Genomic DNA, 20,686 nt, shown 5'->3' on the forward strand with positions numbered 1-20,686 from the left:
ATCTCTCGATAGCGGACACTTTTTTTTCCCTGTGAGTGTCCGCTATTGGGAGATTTTACTGTAATACCCACAAAAAGTTACTGCTTTCATTCCATATGCTCCTATAATACTAAATTATTAAGTCAAGACAAGGCTGGCACTGCTTCTGCATTTTGCTACAGCCTGCTCTGAAGGGACTCTTCACAGGACACAGTCACCTTTAGTGGTTTTAAGCAACAAGTGGGGTGCGCACTCCTTAGAGACATAGAATTTTTTACTTCACCATCCATAAAGTACAGAAGACAAATGGCACTCACCACCTTTTTAACCCCTTCCCGCTATTGGACGTATGCATACGTCCAGGCGAATTACACGTTCGCGCAAATGGACGTATGCATACGTCCAAGCGATCTCCTGCTCTGCCGCGGGCAGCGCAGGAGATCGCAGGTGGGACTCAGCTGTCAATCACAGCCGGAGTCCCACCGCAGCTGCCGGGGCCGCGATCGCGCCCAGGGTTGCCTCCCCTCCTATCCCAGCTATTGATCGACCGACCAATAGCAGACTGGGGGCGGGGGGGGTTAAAGTTCGGTTCCCCTCCGCTATGCCCACCCATCGGTGTCCGGGCACAGCAGGGGGAACCGTGTAGTAGCGGCGGCGGCAGCGGCGGTCACTTACCCGGCGGCGGCTGTGATCACGGCGGCGGTGGAGGTGAGTATGACGCCGCGTGGCCGGGAGTCTGTTGCCTAGCAACATCTGCAGGGCGACAGTTTAGAGAGTGGTCTCTAAACTGTCGCCCTCCAGATGTTGCAAAACTACAACTCCCACCATGCCTTGACAGCTGTTTGATGTGTTGGCATGCTGGGAGTTGTAGTTTTGCAAGATTTAGAGGGGTTCAGGCTGGAGATCACTGACAGTGGTCTCTAAACTGTAGCCCTCCAGATATTACAAAACTACAACTCCCAGCATGCCCAGACAGCAGTTTGCTGTCTTAGCATGCTGAGATTTGTAGTTTTGCAACATCAGAAAGGGCCGCCGTTTAGAGACCACTGTCAGTGATCTCTAGCCTGAACCCCTCTAAATCTTGCAAAACTACAACTCCCAGCATTCAGGAACAGCAAATGGCTGTCTCGGCATGCTGGGAGTTGTACTTGCGTGCCTCCAGCTGTTGCATAACTACATCTCCCAGCATTCCCTTTGGCAATCAGTACATGCTGAGAGTTGTAGTTCTGCAACAGCTGGAGGCACACTGGTTGGGAAATACTGAGTTAGGTAATAGGTTCTATTACCTAACTCAGTATTTTCCAACCAGTGTGCCTTCAGCTGTTGCAAAACTACAACTCCCAGCATGCACGTTCTGTCAGTGCATGCTGGGAGTTGTAGTTTTGCCCCCCCCCCCCCTCCCATGTGAATGTACAGGTTACATTCACACTGGCGGCGGATTACAGTGAGTTCCCTGCTTCAAGTTTGAGCTGCAGCAGCCGCAGCTCAAACTCCTAGCGGGAGACTCAGTGTAATCCGCCGTCAGTGTGAATGTAACCTAAAAACACTACACTAACATAAAATAAAGAGTAAAACACTACATATACACACGGGGTACAGTTAGCATTTACACCCCACAGGTGTCTGACAGATCTTTGAAACAGGGGTCTGTGAAAATGAAAAATAAAATTTTTAATTTGCACAGCCCACTGTTCCAAAGATCCGTGAAATGCCAGTGTGGTGTAAATTCTCCCTGCACCCCTTATTACCTTCTGTGAGGGGTGTAGTTTTAAAAATGGGGTCACATGTGGGGGGGTCCACTGTTCTGGCACCACGGGGGGGCTTTGGAAATGCACATGGCCAAATTCTCTCTCCAAAAGCTCAATGATGCTCCTTCTCTTCTGAGCATTGTAGTTCGCCCCCAGTGCACTTCACGTCCACTTATTGGGTATTTCCATACTCAGAAGAGATGGGGTTACAAATTTTGGGGGGTATTTTTTCTGCTATTATCCCTTGTAAAAATGTAAAATTTGGGGGAAAACAAGCATTTTAGTGTAAAAAAATTTTTTTTTTTTTTTTACATATGCAAAAGTCGTGAAACACCTGTGGGGTATTAAGGTTCACTTTACCCCTTGTTACGTTCCCCAAGGGGTCTAGTTTCCAAAATGGTATGCCATGTGTTTTTTTTTTTTTCTGTCCTGGCACCATAGGTGCTTCCTAAATGCGGCATGCCCCCAGAGCAAAATTTGCTTCCAAAAAGCCAAATGTGACTCCTTCTCTTCCGAGACCTGTAGTGCGCCAGCAGAGCACTTTTCATCCCCATATTGGGTGTTTTCTGAATCGGGAGAAATTGGGCTTCAAATTTTGGGGGGTATTTTCTGCTATTACCTTTTTTAAAAATGTAAAATTTTTGCTAAACCAAGCATTTTTGGTAAAAAAAAAAATTTTTTTTTACATATGCAAAAGTCGTGAAACACCTGTGGGGTATTAAGGTTCACTTTATCCCTTGTTACGTTCCTCAAGGAGTCTAGTTTCCAAAATGGTATGCCATGTCGTTTTTTTTTTTGCTGTCCTGGCACCATAGGGGCTTCCTAAATGCGACATGCCCCACGAGCAAAATTTGCTCTCAAAAAGCCAAATATGACTCCTTCTCTTCTGAGCATTGTAGTTCGCCCGTAATGCACTTCAGGTCAATTAATGGGGTACCTCCATACTCAGAAGAGATGGGGTTACAAATTTTGTGGGGTATTTTCTGCTATTAACCCTTGCAAAAATGTGAAATTTGGGGGGAAACACATTTTAGTGAAATTTTTTTTTTTTACATATGCAAAAGTCATGAAACACCTGTGGGGTATTAAGGCTCACTTAATTCCTTGTTACGTTCCCCAAGGGGTCTAGTTTCCAAAATGGTATGCCATGTTTTTTTTTTTTTGCTGTTTTGGCACCATAGGGGCTTCCTAAATGCAACATGCCCCCAAAAAAACATTTCAGAAAAACGTACTTTCCAAAATCCCCTTGTCGCTCCTTCGCTTCTGAGCCCTCTACTGCGCCCGCCGAACAATTTACATAGACATATGAGGTATGTGCTTACTCGAGAGAAATTGGGCTACAAAGTAAAGTATAAATTTTATCCTTTTACCCCTTGTAAAAATTCAAAAATTGGGTCTACAAGAACATGCAAGTGTAAAAAATGAAGATTTTGAATTTTCTCCTTCACTTTGCTGCTTTTCCTGTGAAACACCTAAAGGGTTAAAACACTTACTGAATGTCATTTTGAATACTTTGGGGGGTGCAGTTTTTGTAATGGGGTCATTTATGGGGTATTTCTAATATGAAGACCCTTCAAATCCACTTTAAACCTGAACTGGTCCATGAAAAATAGAGAGTTTGAAAATTTTGTGAAAAATTGTAAAATTGCTGCTGAACTTTGAAGCCCTCTGGTGTCTTCCAAAAGTAAACACTTGCCAATTTTATGATGAAAATATAAAGTAGACATATTGTATATGTGAATCCAAAAAAATAAATATTTGGAATATCTATTTTTCTTACATGCAGAGAGCTTCAAAGTTAGAAAAATGCTAAATTTTAAATTTTTTCATCAAATTTTGGGATTTTTCACCAAGAAAGGATGCAAGTTACCACAAAAATTTACCACTATGTTAAAGTAGAATATGTCACGAAAAAACAATCTCGGAATCAGATTGATAAGTAAAAGCATTCCAGAGTTATTAATGTTTAAAGTGACAGTGGTCAGATGTGCAAAAAAGGGCTGCGTCCTAGAGGTGAAATGGGCTGTGTCCTTAAGGGGTTAAATGAAATGCTTCTTTATTCCATCTTCACCGAAGACATACAGTGGTACAGGCAGGTGCATTCACTAGATCGAGCAACAATTGTTTCTCTCTTCCTCTGGCTCACATAGAGGAAGTGAGGAACTCAAGACAATTGTGGCTCGATCTAGTGAACACATCTGCCTTTACCTCTGTATATCTTCAGTGATGATGTAATAAAAAGCAATTTCCTTTAAAAAAAAAGCGGTGAGGGCCATTTGTCTTCCGTACTGTATGGATGGTAAAGTATAATACTAAATTAGCCTGAATCTTGGTTAACCAAAGTTTGAAAAGATATGGCTCCAATATATACCACTGAATGTCCTATCCAAAAGTATTTAGTAGCTTTCACCTGCCCCTTTAGTCTCGCCTTTCTCTAATTTCACTTATTTATTTATTTATTTATTTTTTTTAAGCTTTGTTCATTTTTAGGTCTTGTCTTCTGATGTTACATACATACACAAACATACACACACACATACATATATAAAATATATATATATATATATATATATATACACACACATACATACTTACATACGTGTGTGTGTGTGGGGGGGGGGGGGGTATTGTGTGCATAGACATATTGTGCACTTACCTGCCTTATAGTGTGTGAATACCAGCATTCTACATTTGCATAAATACTGTAGTATTTTTTCTCTGAAAAAAGTTTGAAAAAAAGCCTAAAGTAAGCAAGTTTTAAGTACCTGCATAAAGTCCAAAAACGTAAAAGGTAGCAAGTCATCCAGATGACCAATATCTTTGGAAAAGCGGTTCAGAATCCTTCCTGAAAGAAAAACAAAATAACATAGGTATATGTACTAACATGGACAAGCATTAAACCACTGAACAGACGGAGCAGAGCGATTATGCGGCCCATCAATCAAGTGGAGGGGTGTTGCTGCTGGCCGAAGACACAGGACTAGGTGAAAGGAGCTCGCCGCCCAGGGGACTACTTACGGGCATGGCAGGGAGCAGTTTCTAAATTAATTACCAACGCTTTGCCGTTATATAGGGTAAAACCTGATGATTGGTTCCCTTTAAGGGGTTTCCACAAAACTATTTTATTATAATAATAGATTAATTTAATTAAATAGCGATGACATATTCCACAGTGCGATACAGAGCTTGTCATCACTCACACTGGTCTCTATTTGCATTGGGGCTTACAATATAAATTAACCTATCAGTACATTTTGTAGTGTAGGAGGAACCGGAGTAGCCAGAGAAAACTCACACAAACACAGGGAGCACTGCATGGCAATAGTGCTAACCAATGGGACCAGTAATAGTCCGACCTCTGGGGCACCACCAATTATGAGAATAAATGGGTAGCAGCGGTGGTGAAGCACTACATGCCCTTGTAAGTCTTTACCAGTACATCAGTACTCAAGCCACCTAGCTCTGCAAGGAAATGCAGATGGTAAAGTGGCCAGAGCTGCTAGGAAAAGCGGAGAAGAGGACAGTGTTAAACCAATGCTGCATCCCCCACCCCTTCATTCCAGTATGTGTTGCAGTCGGACCCCAATGATTGAAAAGGGATGGCATTTCCAAGCAGTATGCCCTTATTAAGAGAGATTGGCATACAGTAGTCATGTTCATTAAATTTGACTTCTGTTTTAATTGATACACTTTTATTAGTCTTTTCTTTGCTAACATAAATATCCCATTATAAAGGTAATTTGTATAATCTACGATTTGAAATGATGGAATTGAGGAGGTCTTTATTAAATATAGACATACTGCCGAATACTAAATGTAAGCTATATGCCTAACCTGAATTAGAACTGGAAAATTATTTTTTTTCAAGTACACGTCTCAGGTAAAAAAAAATAAGACTTTACCAGAATGAGATAAGTTTAATAAAAATCAAGTGGTGGATCGTGATATTTCTTCAGGGTAGCGGAATTGCTAATTGAATGCCACAAACTTAAGGATGGAGCTTAAACCTTCAGAATGTAATTTACAGTTGTACCTATCAGAAATGTACTGGGATTAAAAAGGATATCCGCGGGGAGGAGAAGATTCGTTTTAAAAGAAAAACGGAGATGTGATTAGGCCTTTAGAGCATTTAAGCTATATTCAAATGAACATTAGTCGCTGAATAAAATTGCATTCCAGATATTCTTCATCTTCTGATAAGGTGAAGATCAAAAGCAATGTTAACAATTCCAACTCCCCTAGTGCAAAGACAAACAACTTACGCGGGTGAATTGAGCATTAAGCAAATGCCCAAACTTCCTGCAGTTCCCCAAAGACTCTGATTCATATTGTACAATGCCATGATTTCATTAGGTGAAAATATACACGACTATCACTTTATATATACGACTAAAACAACAAAACCTTGACAAACATACTACGGCATATGGCTCACAGGAAGTATAATATTTGCCATCAAGTGAGTTTTTAATAACCACTGGTTTATTGCATATATATTAGTAAGTGTGTAAAAGGGATTGTAAAGAAAAACACTAACTGATTATTACTGGTCCTTCGGCTCTAAAAATCATCTGAATGTTGTAAACTGTTAATAATAGGATTCATATAATAAATAAATACATTTCTAAAAGCAAGATTGTTCAGTTGTTTCTGTAGATAAATGCCACTGACTGGCAGCATGGGGAATATGGGACTCCTGCTAAAAAGATGGAGGTCTCAGAGATGGACCTCCCATCCATTGGGAGAAGACAATAAAGCTTTTCTAAAATGGATCATGAAAATGTTAACGAATTTATTTAGAACTTTTACTTTATATAAAAATACATTTATTTACTAAAACTGTAAATGCCCCTTTAATTTAACCACTAGACAAGGCCTGTTTTCTCTTTAAGGGTGCGTTCACACGCTAGTAGCTAGCAGCGAGTTTCCCACTGCGGGAAACCCGCTGCGAATTACGCTACCATTGATTTAAATGGGTCCGCGGACAGTCTGCAAATCTGACACTATTGCGGACTGTGTGGACCCATTCAAATCAATGGTAGTGTAACTCGCAGCAGGTTTCCCACGGCGTGAAACCTGCTGCTAGTAATAGCGTGTGAACGCACCCTAAAGGGGTTTTCAAAGAATCGAAAAACAGACCTAATTTCTTTCAAAGACCGCTCCCTGTCTGTCTCCACTTTGTGTGTGGTATTACAACTTGGCTCCATACACTTCAATGGAACTGAGCTGCAGAACCACACCCAATCTGGAGACGGGGAGCGGTCTTTGAAAAAAATTAGCTCTGTTTTCGATTCCTGGATAACCCCCTTTAATGACCGGACACATTTCTTTTGAGTACATGTTGATTTATAAACTCTGCTCTGGTTATTCAAAAAATGTTTCTTATTAATTTTTTCTATGTTACATAGGGCTTTTATACAGTTTATTTTTTTTGTTTTATTAGTATTTTTTTGTGATAGGCAAAAAGTTTAACTCCTGAAGGACGTGTTTTTTAGCCAAAAGTCTTTTTAACCTACAGGACCATAAGGGGGTTTGTTTTATGCGGGACCAGTTGTACTGTGTAATGAACTCACTCATTTTATCACAAAAACTATGGTGAAGCAATAAAGTAAAACAACATTTTAACTTTATTATGTGGGTTATTACGATCCCAATGATACACAATTTATGTAAATTCTGTTTAATTTTCATGCAGGCTGATTGGGACCCTGCAATTGCACCCAGAAGGTACTGATCGTACAACCCCGCCCCCCGTCCAAAGGACCAGCGCCTAGTGTCATCTAAGGGATAAAAACAATGAAACATAGAAACCTAGAATGTGTCGGCAGATAAGAACCATTTGGCCCATCTAGTCTGCCCAATAATCTGAATCCTATCAATAGTCCCTGGCCCTATCTTATATGAAGGATAGCCTTATGCTTATCCCATGCATGTTTAAACTCCTTCACTGTATTTGCAGCGACCACTCCTGCAGGAAGGCTATTCCATGCATCCACTACTCTTTCAGTAAAGTAATACTTCCTGATATTACTTTAAAACCTTTGCCCCTCTAATTTAAAACTATGTCCTCTTGTGGTAGTTTTTCTTCTTTTAAATATGCTCTCCTCCTTTACCATGTTGTTTCCCTTTATGTATTTAAAAGTCTCTATCATATCCCCTCTGTCTTTTCTTTCTTCCAAGCTATACATGTTAAGGTCCTTTAACCTTTCCTGGTAAGTTTTATCCTGCAATCCATGTACTAGTTTAGTAGCTATTCTTTGAACTCTCTCTAGAGTATCTATATCCTTTTGGAGATATGGCCTCCAGTACTGCGCACAATACTCCAAGTGAGGTCTCACCAGTGTTCTGTACAGCGGCATGAGCACTTTTCTCCTTCTACTGCTTATACCTCTCCCTATACATCCAAGCATCCTGCTGCTCTATTACATTGTCTTCCTACCTTTAAGTCTTCTGAAATAATTACTCCTAAATCCCTTTCCTCAGATACTGAGGTCAGGGCTGTATCCCTCCAGGAACATCAACCCTGTTACATATCTTTGTGTCATCAGCAAAAAGACATACCTTACCATCGAGACCTTTTGGGATTTCACTAATGAAGATATTAAACAATATTGGTCCCAGTACAGATCCCTGAGGTACCCCACTGGTGACAAGACCTTGCTCTGAATATTCTCGATTGACTACAACCCTCTGTTGTCTGTCACTGAACGACTGCCTAATCCACTCAACAATAATGGGAGTCCAAGCTCAATGACTGCAGTTTATTGATAAGTCTTCTATGTGGGACAGTGTCAAAAGCCTTACTAAAATCTAGATATGCGATGTCTACTGCCCCTCCGCCATCTATAACTTTAGTCACACAATTAAAAAAAATCAATAAGATTTGTTTGACATGATCTCCTTGAAGTAAACCCATGTTGTTTTTCATCTTGCAATCCATGAGATTTTAGATGTTCCACAATCCTATCCTTTAGTAGGGTTTCCATTAAATTCCCCACTATTGATGTCAGACTTACTGGCCTATAGTTGCTTGATTCCTCCCTACTACCTTTCATGTGAATGGGCACGACATTCGCTAATTTCCAATCTTCCGATCTTCCAATGCTAAATGCTTTTTTAATTTGGGTCTTCTTTCTATTGCATTTACTTTCAGCTCCTGTACCTACCCAGTGATCACTTTATTACTAGGACAGGAAGCCTTATCAAACATGGTCATGTATACAGCAATCCTGAAGGTACAGATGGTAATAAACTGTTTTCTTTGGAAACCGGGGCTGCAATTTACATCTTGATCTTTTCAATGCTACTGCAGATTGTGCCAGGACATTCAGGAATGTCCTTGCAGAGTTAATTGTAGACTGCCCAGATGTTTTAAATTTATGGATAGGCTAAAAGTGGTTATTCTGGTTTACTGATATTGGTTGGTTCAGAAGTGCAATAAATAGAGTGGTTACCCTTCCTTTGTAAACAGTAAGCTTTTGAGCACGGCTTTTATGCTTACAGTTTATCACATAAGTGAGTACGCCCCTAACAATTTTGTAAATATTTTAATGTGTCACTTTGCTAAAATGTAAAGTACTGAATGCACAGCCTGTATAACAGTGTATAATGTTGTGTCCTCTCCAAATAACTCAACACACAGCCGTTAATGTCTAAATTACATGTCTAAAGTACACCGCTAAGTGGAACAATTTAAAATTGGGCCTAATTAGCCATTTTTCCTCCCAGGGGTCATGATTAATTTTACAAGAAAGCAGGTGTCTTAAACTTGGTGTTATTGCTCTTACACACTCTAATATTGAAAACTGTAAGTTCAACATGGCACATCATGGCAAAGAACTCTCTGAGGCTCTGGAAAAAAAAAAAAGATAGCCTAGGCTATGGGAGGATTGCCAAGACACAAAATGTGCTACAGCACAGTGGGTAAAACGTAAAACCATACGGTGATTTTACAGGACAGGTTCAACTCAAAACAGGGCCTCACCATGGTCGACCAAAGCAGTAGCTGAGAATGTGCGTTCATCATATCCAGAGATTATCTTTGGAAACAGACGTATAAGTGCTGTCAGCATTGCTACAGAGGTAAAGGGGTGGCAGGGTCTGCTAAGGCCATACGTCCCACACTGCATCAAATTGGTCTGAATGGCAACAGACAAATGAGTACAGCCGGCATTGCTGAAGAGGTTGAAGGGGGAAACGCGCCTGTCATTACTTAGACCATATGCCGCACACCGCATCAAATTGGTCTGCATGGCTGTCATCCCAGAAGGAAACCCAGAAGATGAAGCACAAAAAGCCCCAAAACGGTTTTCTGAAGACAAAAAGACTAAAGACATATCTTACTGGAACCATGTCCTAAGGTCCAATGAGACCAATATAAACTCATTTGGTTCAGATGGTGTCAAGCATGTGTTGTGGCAACCAAGTGAATAGTACAAAGGCAAGTGTGTCTAGCCTCAAGTCAAACATGGTGGTGGGAATCTCATGGTCTGGAGCTGCATGAGTACTGCTGGCACTGGGGAGCTACAGTTCCCCAGTGCCAGCTAACACCATTCCCAAGAAGCTTGAGGCAGTGCTGGAATATATTGACACTTTGGGTCCAATTTGGACATTTACATTGTGGGGTGTACTCTCTCTTGTTGCCAAGGTTTACACATTAATGTCTGTGTATAGAGTTATTTTTAAGGGGACACAACATTAAGCACTGCTATGCAGGTTGTGCACTCACTACTTTAGTGTTTCTTTCTTTCAGTGTTGCCACATGAAAAGCTATAATAAAATATTTACAAAAATGTGAGGGGTGGTGTAACGGTCTTATCGTAGATGGCTGGAAAGAGGATCCGCTGACCTGTGTGAACAATGGCTGAACCGCACCAGGGAGCGGAGTCTAAGGCGGCTACCCCTGGCACGATCGGTCCACACAGGTTGCCCAGATTAACTTGGCACGGAGAAGAAGCAAAGTCGGGTCCGGGGAACAAGGTCAGGAGGCAGGTGGTAAAGGAGCAAAGTCAGGTCACAAGCTGGAGGTCAAAAACACTAATATGGCAAAAACTCACAAATGCATTCTCTAGGGCACTAAGCACAAAGATCCGGCAAGGGTTAAAGGACATGCGGGGTTAAATAGGGTAATTCCCATAGGAAGAAAAGGATGGCACTTCGCACTGTAGATGCAATGTTTTTTATTCACTGGTAGACATCAGCGGGTGTAGGGGTACCGAGAGGGAGCAGACAAATGAAATAATGCCGTTTCGCGGTAGCACACCGCTTCTACTGGCTCCTAAATAGGGTCAAACTACACAAGCACCAATTAATGGTGCACTGGCCCTTTAAATCTTATAGAGCTGGCGCGCGCCGGCGGACACAGGGAGCAGAGGAACGAGGAGGGGAGTGGATACTCGGGACTCAGGTGCAGGCGCGTCCCGCATAGCGAGTCCCAGAGCTGCCGGGGGCACAAGATGACTTCTGGAAGTGATGAGATTCAGCGGCGCTGATCAGAAGTGGACACGTCAGGTAGGTGGAAGAATGATTTTCATTCAAACAATGCAACGCGTTTCACCGCAGGTGCGGCTTCATCAGGCATAACAAACAAAGGAGGAGTTGGGTTTATATACAGGTGGGAATTAACCCATCCCTGAATTATATCACTTTTTGCATTCGTTTTAAAGATACAGGTTCCATAAAAAGTATACATAATATACTTAAAAATATATAAAAAATTATGAAGTATAAAACGAACATAAAAATTCATAAAATAAAAGAATATAAACACTCGACGTGCAGCATTTCTTGTACACATATGTATATATATGCACACAATACATGAAATATAAATCACAATTTGTGGACCACAGCAGGCATGTGTACCGCACACAACATGCTTGTTGTGTGCAGTACACATGCCTGCTGTGGTCCACAAATTGTGATTTATATTTCATGTATTGTGTGCTCGACGTAGACGATCAAAGAGTTCTGAGATCTAGGTGCGAGAATTTCCCGGACGCTGTGGACGAAAAGTATACTCTTTAAGGAAGTGTTCAAGGCTGGCACAATAAAAGCATAAGTTCTCATTGCGTTGCCGGGTTCTTTCTTGCGAAGAAAGTCTAATGCGGTCCACCTGCATTGGCTCTTCTGCTGGTAGTGTAGGAGAGCATTGTGGTGGACATTGAAAGGTGGGAGCCAAACGGGGAAAACACCATGACCAAAGTGGTTCTCTCTCACAACGTAGCTCCTCTTTGAGAACCGTACGTCAATTCTAGTGGCAAGATTAATGAGATCAGTCAGGGAGGATGGAAGATCTCGAGCCGCCAAGGCGTCCTTGATTCTACTTGAAAGATCCTTTTTAAACGTAGCGCACAAGGCCTCATTGTTCCAAGCCAGTTCAGAGGATAAGATGCAGAATTGCACTGGGTATTCTCCCACCGAAGAATTTCATTGAGAAAGATTCAATAAGGCTGTCTCTGCTGTAGATGCCCGAGCTGGTTCCTCAAATACATTACGGAATTCAGTTAGGAAAGTCCGAAGAGCTGAGGACAACGGGTCATTGCGGTTCCACAGTAAGGTAGCCCAGGCCAAAGCTTTTCCAGAAAGAAGGCTGATGATAAATGCAACTTTGGTGTGCTCTGTAGGAAACTGGTCCGCTTGTAGTTCTAGTTCTAGGAGCACTGGGTTATTAAGCCCCTGCACAACTTCGGATCTCCATCATATTTTGTAGGTAGAGACAGACGGATCTTGGAGCCAACTGAAGCAACGGGAGCAGGAACAGCGGAAGGTTCCACTAGTGGTGGTTGAGGTTGTTGCGAAGCTAGGAGTTGCTGCAGCAGAGCGGAAAGCTGGGTCATCTTCTGCACTTGTTGTTCAATCTGTGCAGACTGTCGAGCCACAATTGTAGAGAGATCGGAAACACTTGGCAGAGGAACCTGGGCTGGATCCATGGCCGGATCTTACAGTAGTGATAAGTGGATCTGCTGACCTATGTGAACAATGGCTGAACCGCAAGAGGGAACAGAGTCTAAGGTGCCACTGGTTTTCACCAGAGCCCGCTGCAAAGCGGGATGGCCTTGCTGCGGCAGGCGGCACCGAGTTCGCTACCCCTAGCACGATCCGTCCACACAGGTTGCCCAGATGAACTTGGCACGGAGAAGTGTAATCGGGTCACAGGCACAAGGTCAGGGGGCAAAGAAGCAAAGTAGGGTCACAGGCACAAGGTCAGGAGGCATGCGGCAAAGCAGCATAATCAGGTCACAAGCTGGAAGTCAAAAACACTAATATGGCACAAACTCACAAACGCTTTCTCTAGGGCACTAAGCACAAAGATCCGGCAAGGGTGAAAAGGAAGTACGGGGTTAAAATCGGGTCAAACTACACATGCACCAAATAATGGTGTGCTGGCCCTTAACATTTTACAGAGTCGGGGCGTGCGCGATGGTGGACACAGGGACCAGAGGAGCGAGGAAGTGAGTGGATGCTGGGGACTCTGGTGCGGGCGCGTCCCCCATAGCAAGTCCCAGAGCCGCCGGGGGCACAACATGGGGAGCGCTCACGGCCGGCAAGTTGCCCCAGGCAACGCCCGGGACATGTGTGCTGGCGCGTCCAGCACCGCGAGTCCCGGGTCGGGCAAAAACCGAGGAGGGAGAGAGCTCACGGCAAGGATGGATGGCCGGAGCGCTGCCCCTAACAGGTTTACTCACATAAGATACTGTGTATAGTGACATTGTACCTTTTTGGTATTGGCACTTGTCAGGATTCGGCAGGCTGGAGGTGGATCCTCTGTGTCAGAGAGGGATAGGCGTGGACCGTGTCGGTGGACCGGTTCTAAGTTGCTACTGGTTTTCACCAGAGCACGCCGCAAAGCGGGATGGACTCGCAGCGGCGGTAGCAACCATGTCTTATCCACCGGCAATGGCTCAACCTCTCTGACTGCTGAGATAGGCGCGGTACAAGGGATTAGACAAGAGCAGGGTCGGACGAAGCAGAAGGTCAGGGCAGGCAGCAAGGATCGTAGTCAGGGGCAACGGCAAGAGGTCTGGAACACAGGCTAGGAACACACAAGGAACGCTTTCACTGGCACAATGGCAACAAGATCTGGCAAGGAAGTGCAGGGGAAGTGAGGTAATATAGGGAAGTGCACAGGTGAAGACCCTAATTAAAACCCATGCGCCAATCAGTGGCGCACCGGCCCTTTAAATCGCAAAGACCCGGCGCGCGCGCCCTAGGGAGCGGGGCCGCGCACGCCGGGACAGCACAGACGGGGAGCGAGTCTGGTAAGCGGGTCGGGATGCGCAACGCGAGCGGGCGCGTCCCGCATCGCGAATCGCATCCCGGCTAGGGACATTATCGCAGCGCACCCGGTCAGCAGGTCTGACCAGGGCGCTGCGAACAGGAGAACGCTGTGAGTGCTCCGAGGAGGAGCGGGGACCCGGAGCGCTCAGCGTAACAGTACCCCCCCCCCCCCCCCTTGGGTCTCCCCCTCTTTGTAGAACCTGAGAATTTGTGGATAAGGTCCCTGTCAAGGATGTTGTCCTCGGGTTCCCATGACCTCTCCTCCGGGCCGCAATTCTCCCAATCTACAAGAATTTTTTTTTTTTACCTCTGACCGTCTTGGATGCCAGAATTTCTTTAACCGAGAAGATGTCAGAGGACCCCGAGACAGGAGTAGGAGCAACAACCTTAGGAGAGAAGCGGTTAAGAATGAGTGGTTAAAGGAGAGAGACATGAAAAGCATTAGGAATACGGAGAGAAGGAGGAAGAAGGAGTTTGTAGGAGACAGGGTTGATTTGGCATTTGATTTTAAAAGGACCAAGATAACGTGGTCCCAGTTTATAACTGGGGACACGAAAGCGGACATACTTGGCGGAGAGCCACACTTTGTCTCCAGGAGAAAAGACAGGAGGAGTTCATCTTTTTTTGTCGGCATGTTTCTTCATCCGGGATGAGGCCTGTATGAGAGATTTTTGAGTCTCTTTCCAGATGGTGGAGAAGTCCCGAGTCACCTCATCAACAGCGGGCAAACCAGAAGGCATGGGAGTGGGGAGGGGGGGGGGGGGAAGAGGGTGACGGCCGTACACCACAAAGAATGGGGATTTAGCGGAAGACTCAGAGACTTTGAAATTGTACGAGAATTCGGCCCATGGTAGGAGATCGGCCCAGTCATCCTGGCGGGAGGAAACAAAATGTCGCAAATAGTCACCAAGAACCTGATTAACTCTTTCCACTTGCCCATTGGATTGGGGATGATAAGAAGACGAGAAGTTTAATTTGATTTTAAGCTGATTACAGAGGGCTCTCCAGAATTTCAACAAAAATTGAACGTCTCTATCAGAGATGATATGCGTAGGAATCCCGTGAAGGCGAAAAATGTGCACAAAAAATTGTTTCGCCAACTGAGGCGCAGAAGGAAGACCTGGAAGAGGAATAAAGTGTGCCATCATGGAGAAACGATCAACGACCACCCAAATAACTGTGTTGCCATGGGATTAAGGTAAGTCTGTAATAAAGTCCATAGCAATCAGAGACCATGGTAGCTCAGGAACAGGGAGTGGATGGAGGAGACCGGCAGGCTTCTGGCGAGGAGTCTTGTCCCGGGCACAGACTGTACAAGCCCGAACAAAATCAGCAACATCTGCTTCCAGGGTAGGCCACCAATAAAAACGAGAGATGAGTTGGACGGATTTTTTGATGCCAGCATGGCCGGCGAGGTGTGAGGAGTGTCCCCACCTGAGAATCCTGAGGCGCTGGCGTGGAGGGATGAAGGTCTTTCCTGGAGGAGTTTGTCTAATGGAAGCTGGAGAAGTGGAGATCAGACAGTCAGGAGGAATAATGTGTTGCGCGGAGGCTTCCATTTCAGAGGCATCCGAGGAACGAGAGAGAGCGTCAGCCCTAATGTTCTTGTCAGCGGGGCGAAAATGAATCTCAGTTAAAACGGGCAAAGAACAACGACCATCTGGCCTGGCGAGGGTTCAGCCATTGGGCAGACTGAAGATAAGAGAGATTCTTGTGATCGGTGTATATAATAACTGGGTATTTGGACCCCTCCAGCAGGTGCCTCCATTCCTCGAGAGCCAGTTTTATGGCCAGTAGTTCTCGATCACCAATGGAGTAGTTTTTCTCCGCCGGAGAGAAGGTCCTAGAAAAGAAACCACAAGTAACACCATGTCCGGAAGAATTTTTCTGTAGGAGTACAGCTCCAGCTCCCACCGAGGAGGCGTCAACCTCCAGTGAGAAGGGTTTAGATGGATCAGGTCTGGAGAGTACGGGAGCAGAAGAAAAGGCAGTTTTGAGACGGTTAAACGCCTCTTCCGCTTGAGGAGGCCAGGACTTCAGGTTGGCGTTTTTCTTGGTTAGGGCCACAATTGGGGCCACAATAGTGGAAAAATGTGGAATAAATTGTCTGTAGTAATTGGCAAACCCCAAGAAACGTTGGATAGCTCGGAGTCCGGAGGGGCGTGGCCAATCCAACACGGCTGATAGTTTGTCCGGGTCCATTTGGAGTCCCTGGCCAGAGACTAAATATCCTAGGAAGGGAAGAGATTGACATTCAAAGAGACATTTTTCCATCTTGGCATATAACTGATTGTCCCGAAGTCTCTGAAGAACCATGTGGACATGCCGGCGGTGTTCTTCTAGGTTAGAAGAAAAAATCTAAATATCGTCCAGGTAGACTACAACACAGGTATATAATAGATCACGAAAAATTTCATTTACAAAGTCCTGGAAGACGGCAGGGGCGTTGCAAAGCCCAAAAGGCATAACCAGATATTCAAAGTGTCCATCTATGGTGTTAAACGCGGTCTTCCACTCGTCCCCTTCCCTGATGTGGATGAGATAATATGGACCTCTTAAATTCAATTTGGTAAAGATGTTGGTGCCTCGTAGGCGATCAAAGAGTTCCGAGATAAGAGGTAGGGGATAGCGTTTTTTTATAGTGATTTTATTAAGACCGCGGTAATCAATGCATGGTCGTAAGGAGCCGTCTTTTTTGGAGACGAAGAAGAATCCAGCTCCGGCAGGGGAGGAAGACTTGCGGATAAATCCCCTTTTTAAATTTACTTGGATGTACTCCGTCATGGCTTGTGTTTCCGTAGCAGACAGAGGATAGATTCTGCCCCGGGGTGGAGTAGTACCAGGGAGGAGATCAATAGGACAGTCATAAGGCCTGTGAGGAGGCAAAGTCTCTGCTTGTTTTTTTCAAAAAACATCAGCATAGTCCAGATAGGCCTTGGGGAGATCTGGTATCGGAGGAGCCATAGGGTTTTGACTGACAGGACTGGGAGCAGACATAAGGCACTTTTTGTGGCAAGTAGTACCCCAGTTCTTGATTTCCCCGGTGGTTCAATCGAGGGTAGGGGAATGGCGTTGAAGCCAAGGTAGTCCAAGAAGAATTTCAGCAGTGCAATTAGAGAGGACCAGAAATTCTATTTTTTCATGATGGGGTCCAATGCACATTAAGAGGGGTTCCGTGCGGTAACGCACAGTACAGTCCAATCTTTCACCATTAACAGAGGCGATGTAGAGGGGTCTGGCGAGACTGGTCACTGGGATGTTGAACCTGTTAACGAAAGAGGCCAAAATAAAATTTCCTGCAGATCCGGAATCCAAGAAGGCCACAGCTGAGAAGGAGAAGGTAGAGGAAGAAATCCGCACAGGCACAGTAGGATGTGGAGAAGCAGAGTTCACACCTAGAGCTGTCTCACCTTTGTGCGGAGTCGGAGTGCGTCTTTCCTGACGTGGAGGTCGGATAGGACAATCCTTAAAGAAGTGTTCGGTACTGGCACAGTACAGGCATAGGTTCTCAATGCGGCGGCGTGTCCTCTCTTGAGGTGTCAGGCGAGACCGGTCTACTTGCATAGCCTCCACGGCGGAAGGCACAGGAACAGATTGCAGCGGACCAGAGAAGAGAGGAGCCGGGGAGAGAAACCGCCTTGTGCGAACAAAGTTCATATCCTGGCGGAGCTCCTGACGCCTTTCGGGAAAAACGCATGTCAATGCGGGTGGCCAGATGAATAAGTTCATGCAGGTTAGCAGGGATTTCTCGTGCGGCCAGCACATCTTTGATGTTACTGGATAGGCCTTTTTTGAAGGTCGCGCAGAGGGCCTCGTTATTCCAGGACAATTCGGACCGAGAGTACGGAATTGGATGGCGTACTCGCCAACAGAATTACCCTGGACCAGGTTCAGCAGGGCAGTCTCGGCAGAAGAGGCTCGGGCTGGTTCCTCAAAGACACTTCGAATCTCCACGAAGAAAGAGTGTACAGAGGCAGTGACAGGATCATTGCGGTCCCAGAGCGGTGTGGCACATGACAGGGCTTTCCCAGACAGAAGGCTGACCACGAAAGCCACCTTTGACCTTTCAGTTGGAAATTGGTCCGACATCATCTCCAAATGCAGGGAACATTGCGAGAGAAAACCACGGCAAAGTTTAGAGTCCCCATCAAACTTGTCCGGCAATGATAAACGGAGGCTGGATGCGGCCACTCGCTGCGGAGGAGGTGCAGGAGCTGGCGGAGGAGAAGGTTGCTGAAGCTGTGGTAGAAGCTGCTGTAGCATCACAGTCAGTTGAGACAGCTGGTGGCCTTGTTGCGCTATCTGTTGCGACTGCTGGGCGACCACCGTGGTAAGGTCAGCAACAACTGGCAGCGGGACCTCAGCGGGATCCATGGCCTGATCTACTGTCACGATTCGGCTGGCTGGAGGTGGATCCTCTGTGTCAGAGAGGGATTGGTGTGGACTGTGTCGGTGGACCGGTTCTAAGTTGCTACTGGTTTTCACCAGAGCCCGCCGCAAAGCGGGATGGACTTGCAAGCAACGGCTCAACCTCTCTGACTGCTGAGATAGGCGCGGTACAAGGGATTAGACAAGAGCAGGGTCGGACGTAGCAGAAGGTCAGGGCAGGCAGCAAGGATCGTAGTCAGGGGCAACGGCAAGAGGTCTGGAACACAGGCTAGGAATAATTCCCTAATATAGGGAAGTGCACAGGTGAAGACACTAATTAAAACCCATGCGCCAATCAGTGGCGACCCGGCGCACGCCGGGGCAGCACAGGCGGGGAGAGAGTCTGGTAAGCGGGTCGGGATGCGCACCGCGAGGGGGCGCGTCCCGCATCGCGAATCACATCCCGGCTAGGGACATTATCGCAGTGCACCCGGTCAGCGGGTCTGACCGGGGCGCTGCGAACAGGAGAAGGCTGTGAGCGCTCCGGGGAGGAGCGGGGACCCGGAGCGCTCGGCGTAACAGCACTGCACTATGTAACTTGAAAATGCTGATGCTTGATAAAGAAAACTAAAATTATTATTTGCAACATCTAATGAGGGCAGTCTTTATCTTTCCATAGTCTTTTATTAGATATTATTTATAGCAAGAGTATATATTTGAGACTTGCACCCACAATTTGTACTGTGTGCACTTTTTTTTAATTTGTCCTAAATTTTATGTACAGTTCCTGAACTAATATATTATGTCTAACAAACCTGAAGAATCCCAGTGAATCGGACATTTTTCACAATTCTATGGAATATTCTATTGTAAGACGCACGCTGACATCAGAAATGTGTATCCTATAAGATTAAATAACTTAATCGGAATACACACTGTTCTTAGATTGCTCGGCAAGTAATTAAATAATAACTGAATGCCAATTAATCACTGCTAAATACAAGACCTGTGAAAGACGTGCTATGTACACATCTAAGACTATTTAATGCTCAAATACTTTTCACTATCTAAGTTAAACAATGATTCATTAAACCTCCCTTGCTACACAATGGTGAGGCTAAACCTGAAGTGAATAACTCGAAAATCTTTTGTTCCTTAATAAAAGACATCAAACCACAGAGTGTATTATTCTCTCCATGCTTACACTGTAAAATACTTTAATTGCGTGAACTGAAATGTGTTCAGGTGCTCCCTATCCATTTTTACTCTCGCAGGTGTTTTCAGTCATTTGCAGTCAATTTGTTAAAATCTTTTGATCCAGGTATGAAAATACTTGACATTGTACCACACCTGCGCTTTTTATAACTAATAAAGCCAAGTCTCGCTTTGTACTGTAGTCCAAAGTGTGTAGAGCTTGTGATATGCTTGTTTTGTGTTGCGGTTGGTTCCAGTGTAGACTTAGGCCAGTATGTGACGGCTGTAGAAGGATAAACCATATTCTGATCTTAAATCAGTTCAGTCTAGATCAGGATTTCCCAACCAGTGTGCCTCCAGCTGTTTCAAAACTACAACTCTTAGCCTTTGGCTGTCCGGGCACGTGGGAAGTTGTAGTTTTGCAATAAAACACTGGTCTGGATTAATGTTAACCCCTTAAATGGGCACTGTCACCAACTTAATTTTTTGATATGTTGTAGTACTTATGTACTACAACATATCTCTAATATACTTTTATTTTTATTTTTTTCATTAAAAAGGTTTAATTTACATTTAAAAACCGGCCACTGAAAAAGGACTGATTTATAAGTGGGAATCAGTCCTTTTTCAGTTAGGCTGCACTCGCTCCCTGCCTGTCAATCAGACAGGCGGGAGCGAGCGCATTAGCTCCCCGGCCACTGGCTGGGAGGCCACTCCTCCCGCACATCGCTGCCTTGTTGCCGCCGCTGTCCCTGCACTTCCGCTGCCGGACTCTGCAGTAACTGCAAGTGTAATGAGGGAACGGGGTATGCGGGGCGGGGGGGGGGGGAGGGAGGAGGGAACGGGCTAGTGCCATAGCGGGGGGGGGGGGATTACGGGCTAGCAAAAAAAAAAATAGGATGGTGGGAGCTACCCTTTAAGGACTAGGGGTTTTCCGTTTTTGCATTTTTATTTTTTCCTCATCACTAGAGATGCGCGAAGTTACAGCAATGAGATTCTTCACGAACCTCGGGCTCCGCGGTTGCTGACTTTAGCCTGCATAAGTTAGTTCAGCTTTCAGGTGCTACAGTGGGCTGGAAAAGGTGGATACAGTCCTAGGAGAGAGAGAGTCTCTTAGG

The 20,686-nt window shown here is 45.0% G+C and overlaps 1 protein-coding gene across 4 annotated transcripts in view; it reads right to left on the reverse strand.

Annotated features, from left to right (window-relative positions):
- Positions 1–20,686, reverse strand: part of ABCC4 (ATP binding cassette subfamily C member 4) — a 371,576-nt gene that overhangs the window by 140,806 nt on the left and 210,084 nt on the right. For all 4 annotated transcript variants that reach the window (XM_056555595.1, XM_056555592.1, XM_056555593.1 and 1 more), the window contains one exon: positions 4,493–4,572. In XM_056555595.1, coding sequence (XP_056411570.1) covers positions 4,493–4,572 — 80 coding nt within the window. The remainder of the gene's footprint in view (positions 1–4,492; positions 4,573–20,686) is intronic.

This window comes from Hyla sarda, chromosome 2 (assembly GCF_029499605.1).
Source record: "Hyla sarda isolate aHylSar1 chromosome 2, aHylSar1.hap1, whole genome shotgun sequence".
NCBI classification, from domain to species: Eukaryota; Metazoa; Chordata; class Amphibia; order Anura; family Hylidae; genus Hyla; species Hyla sarda.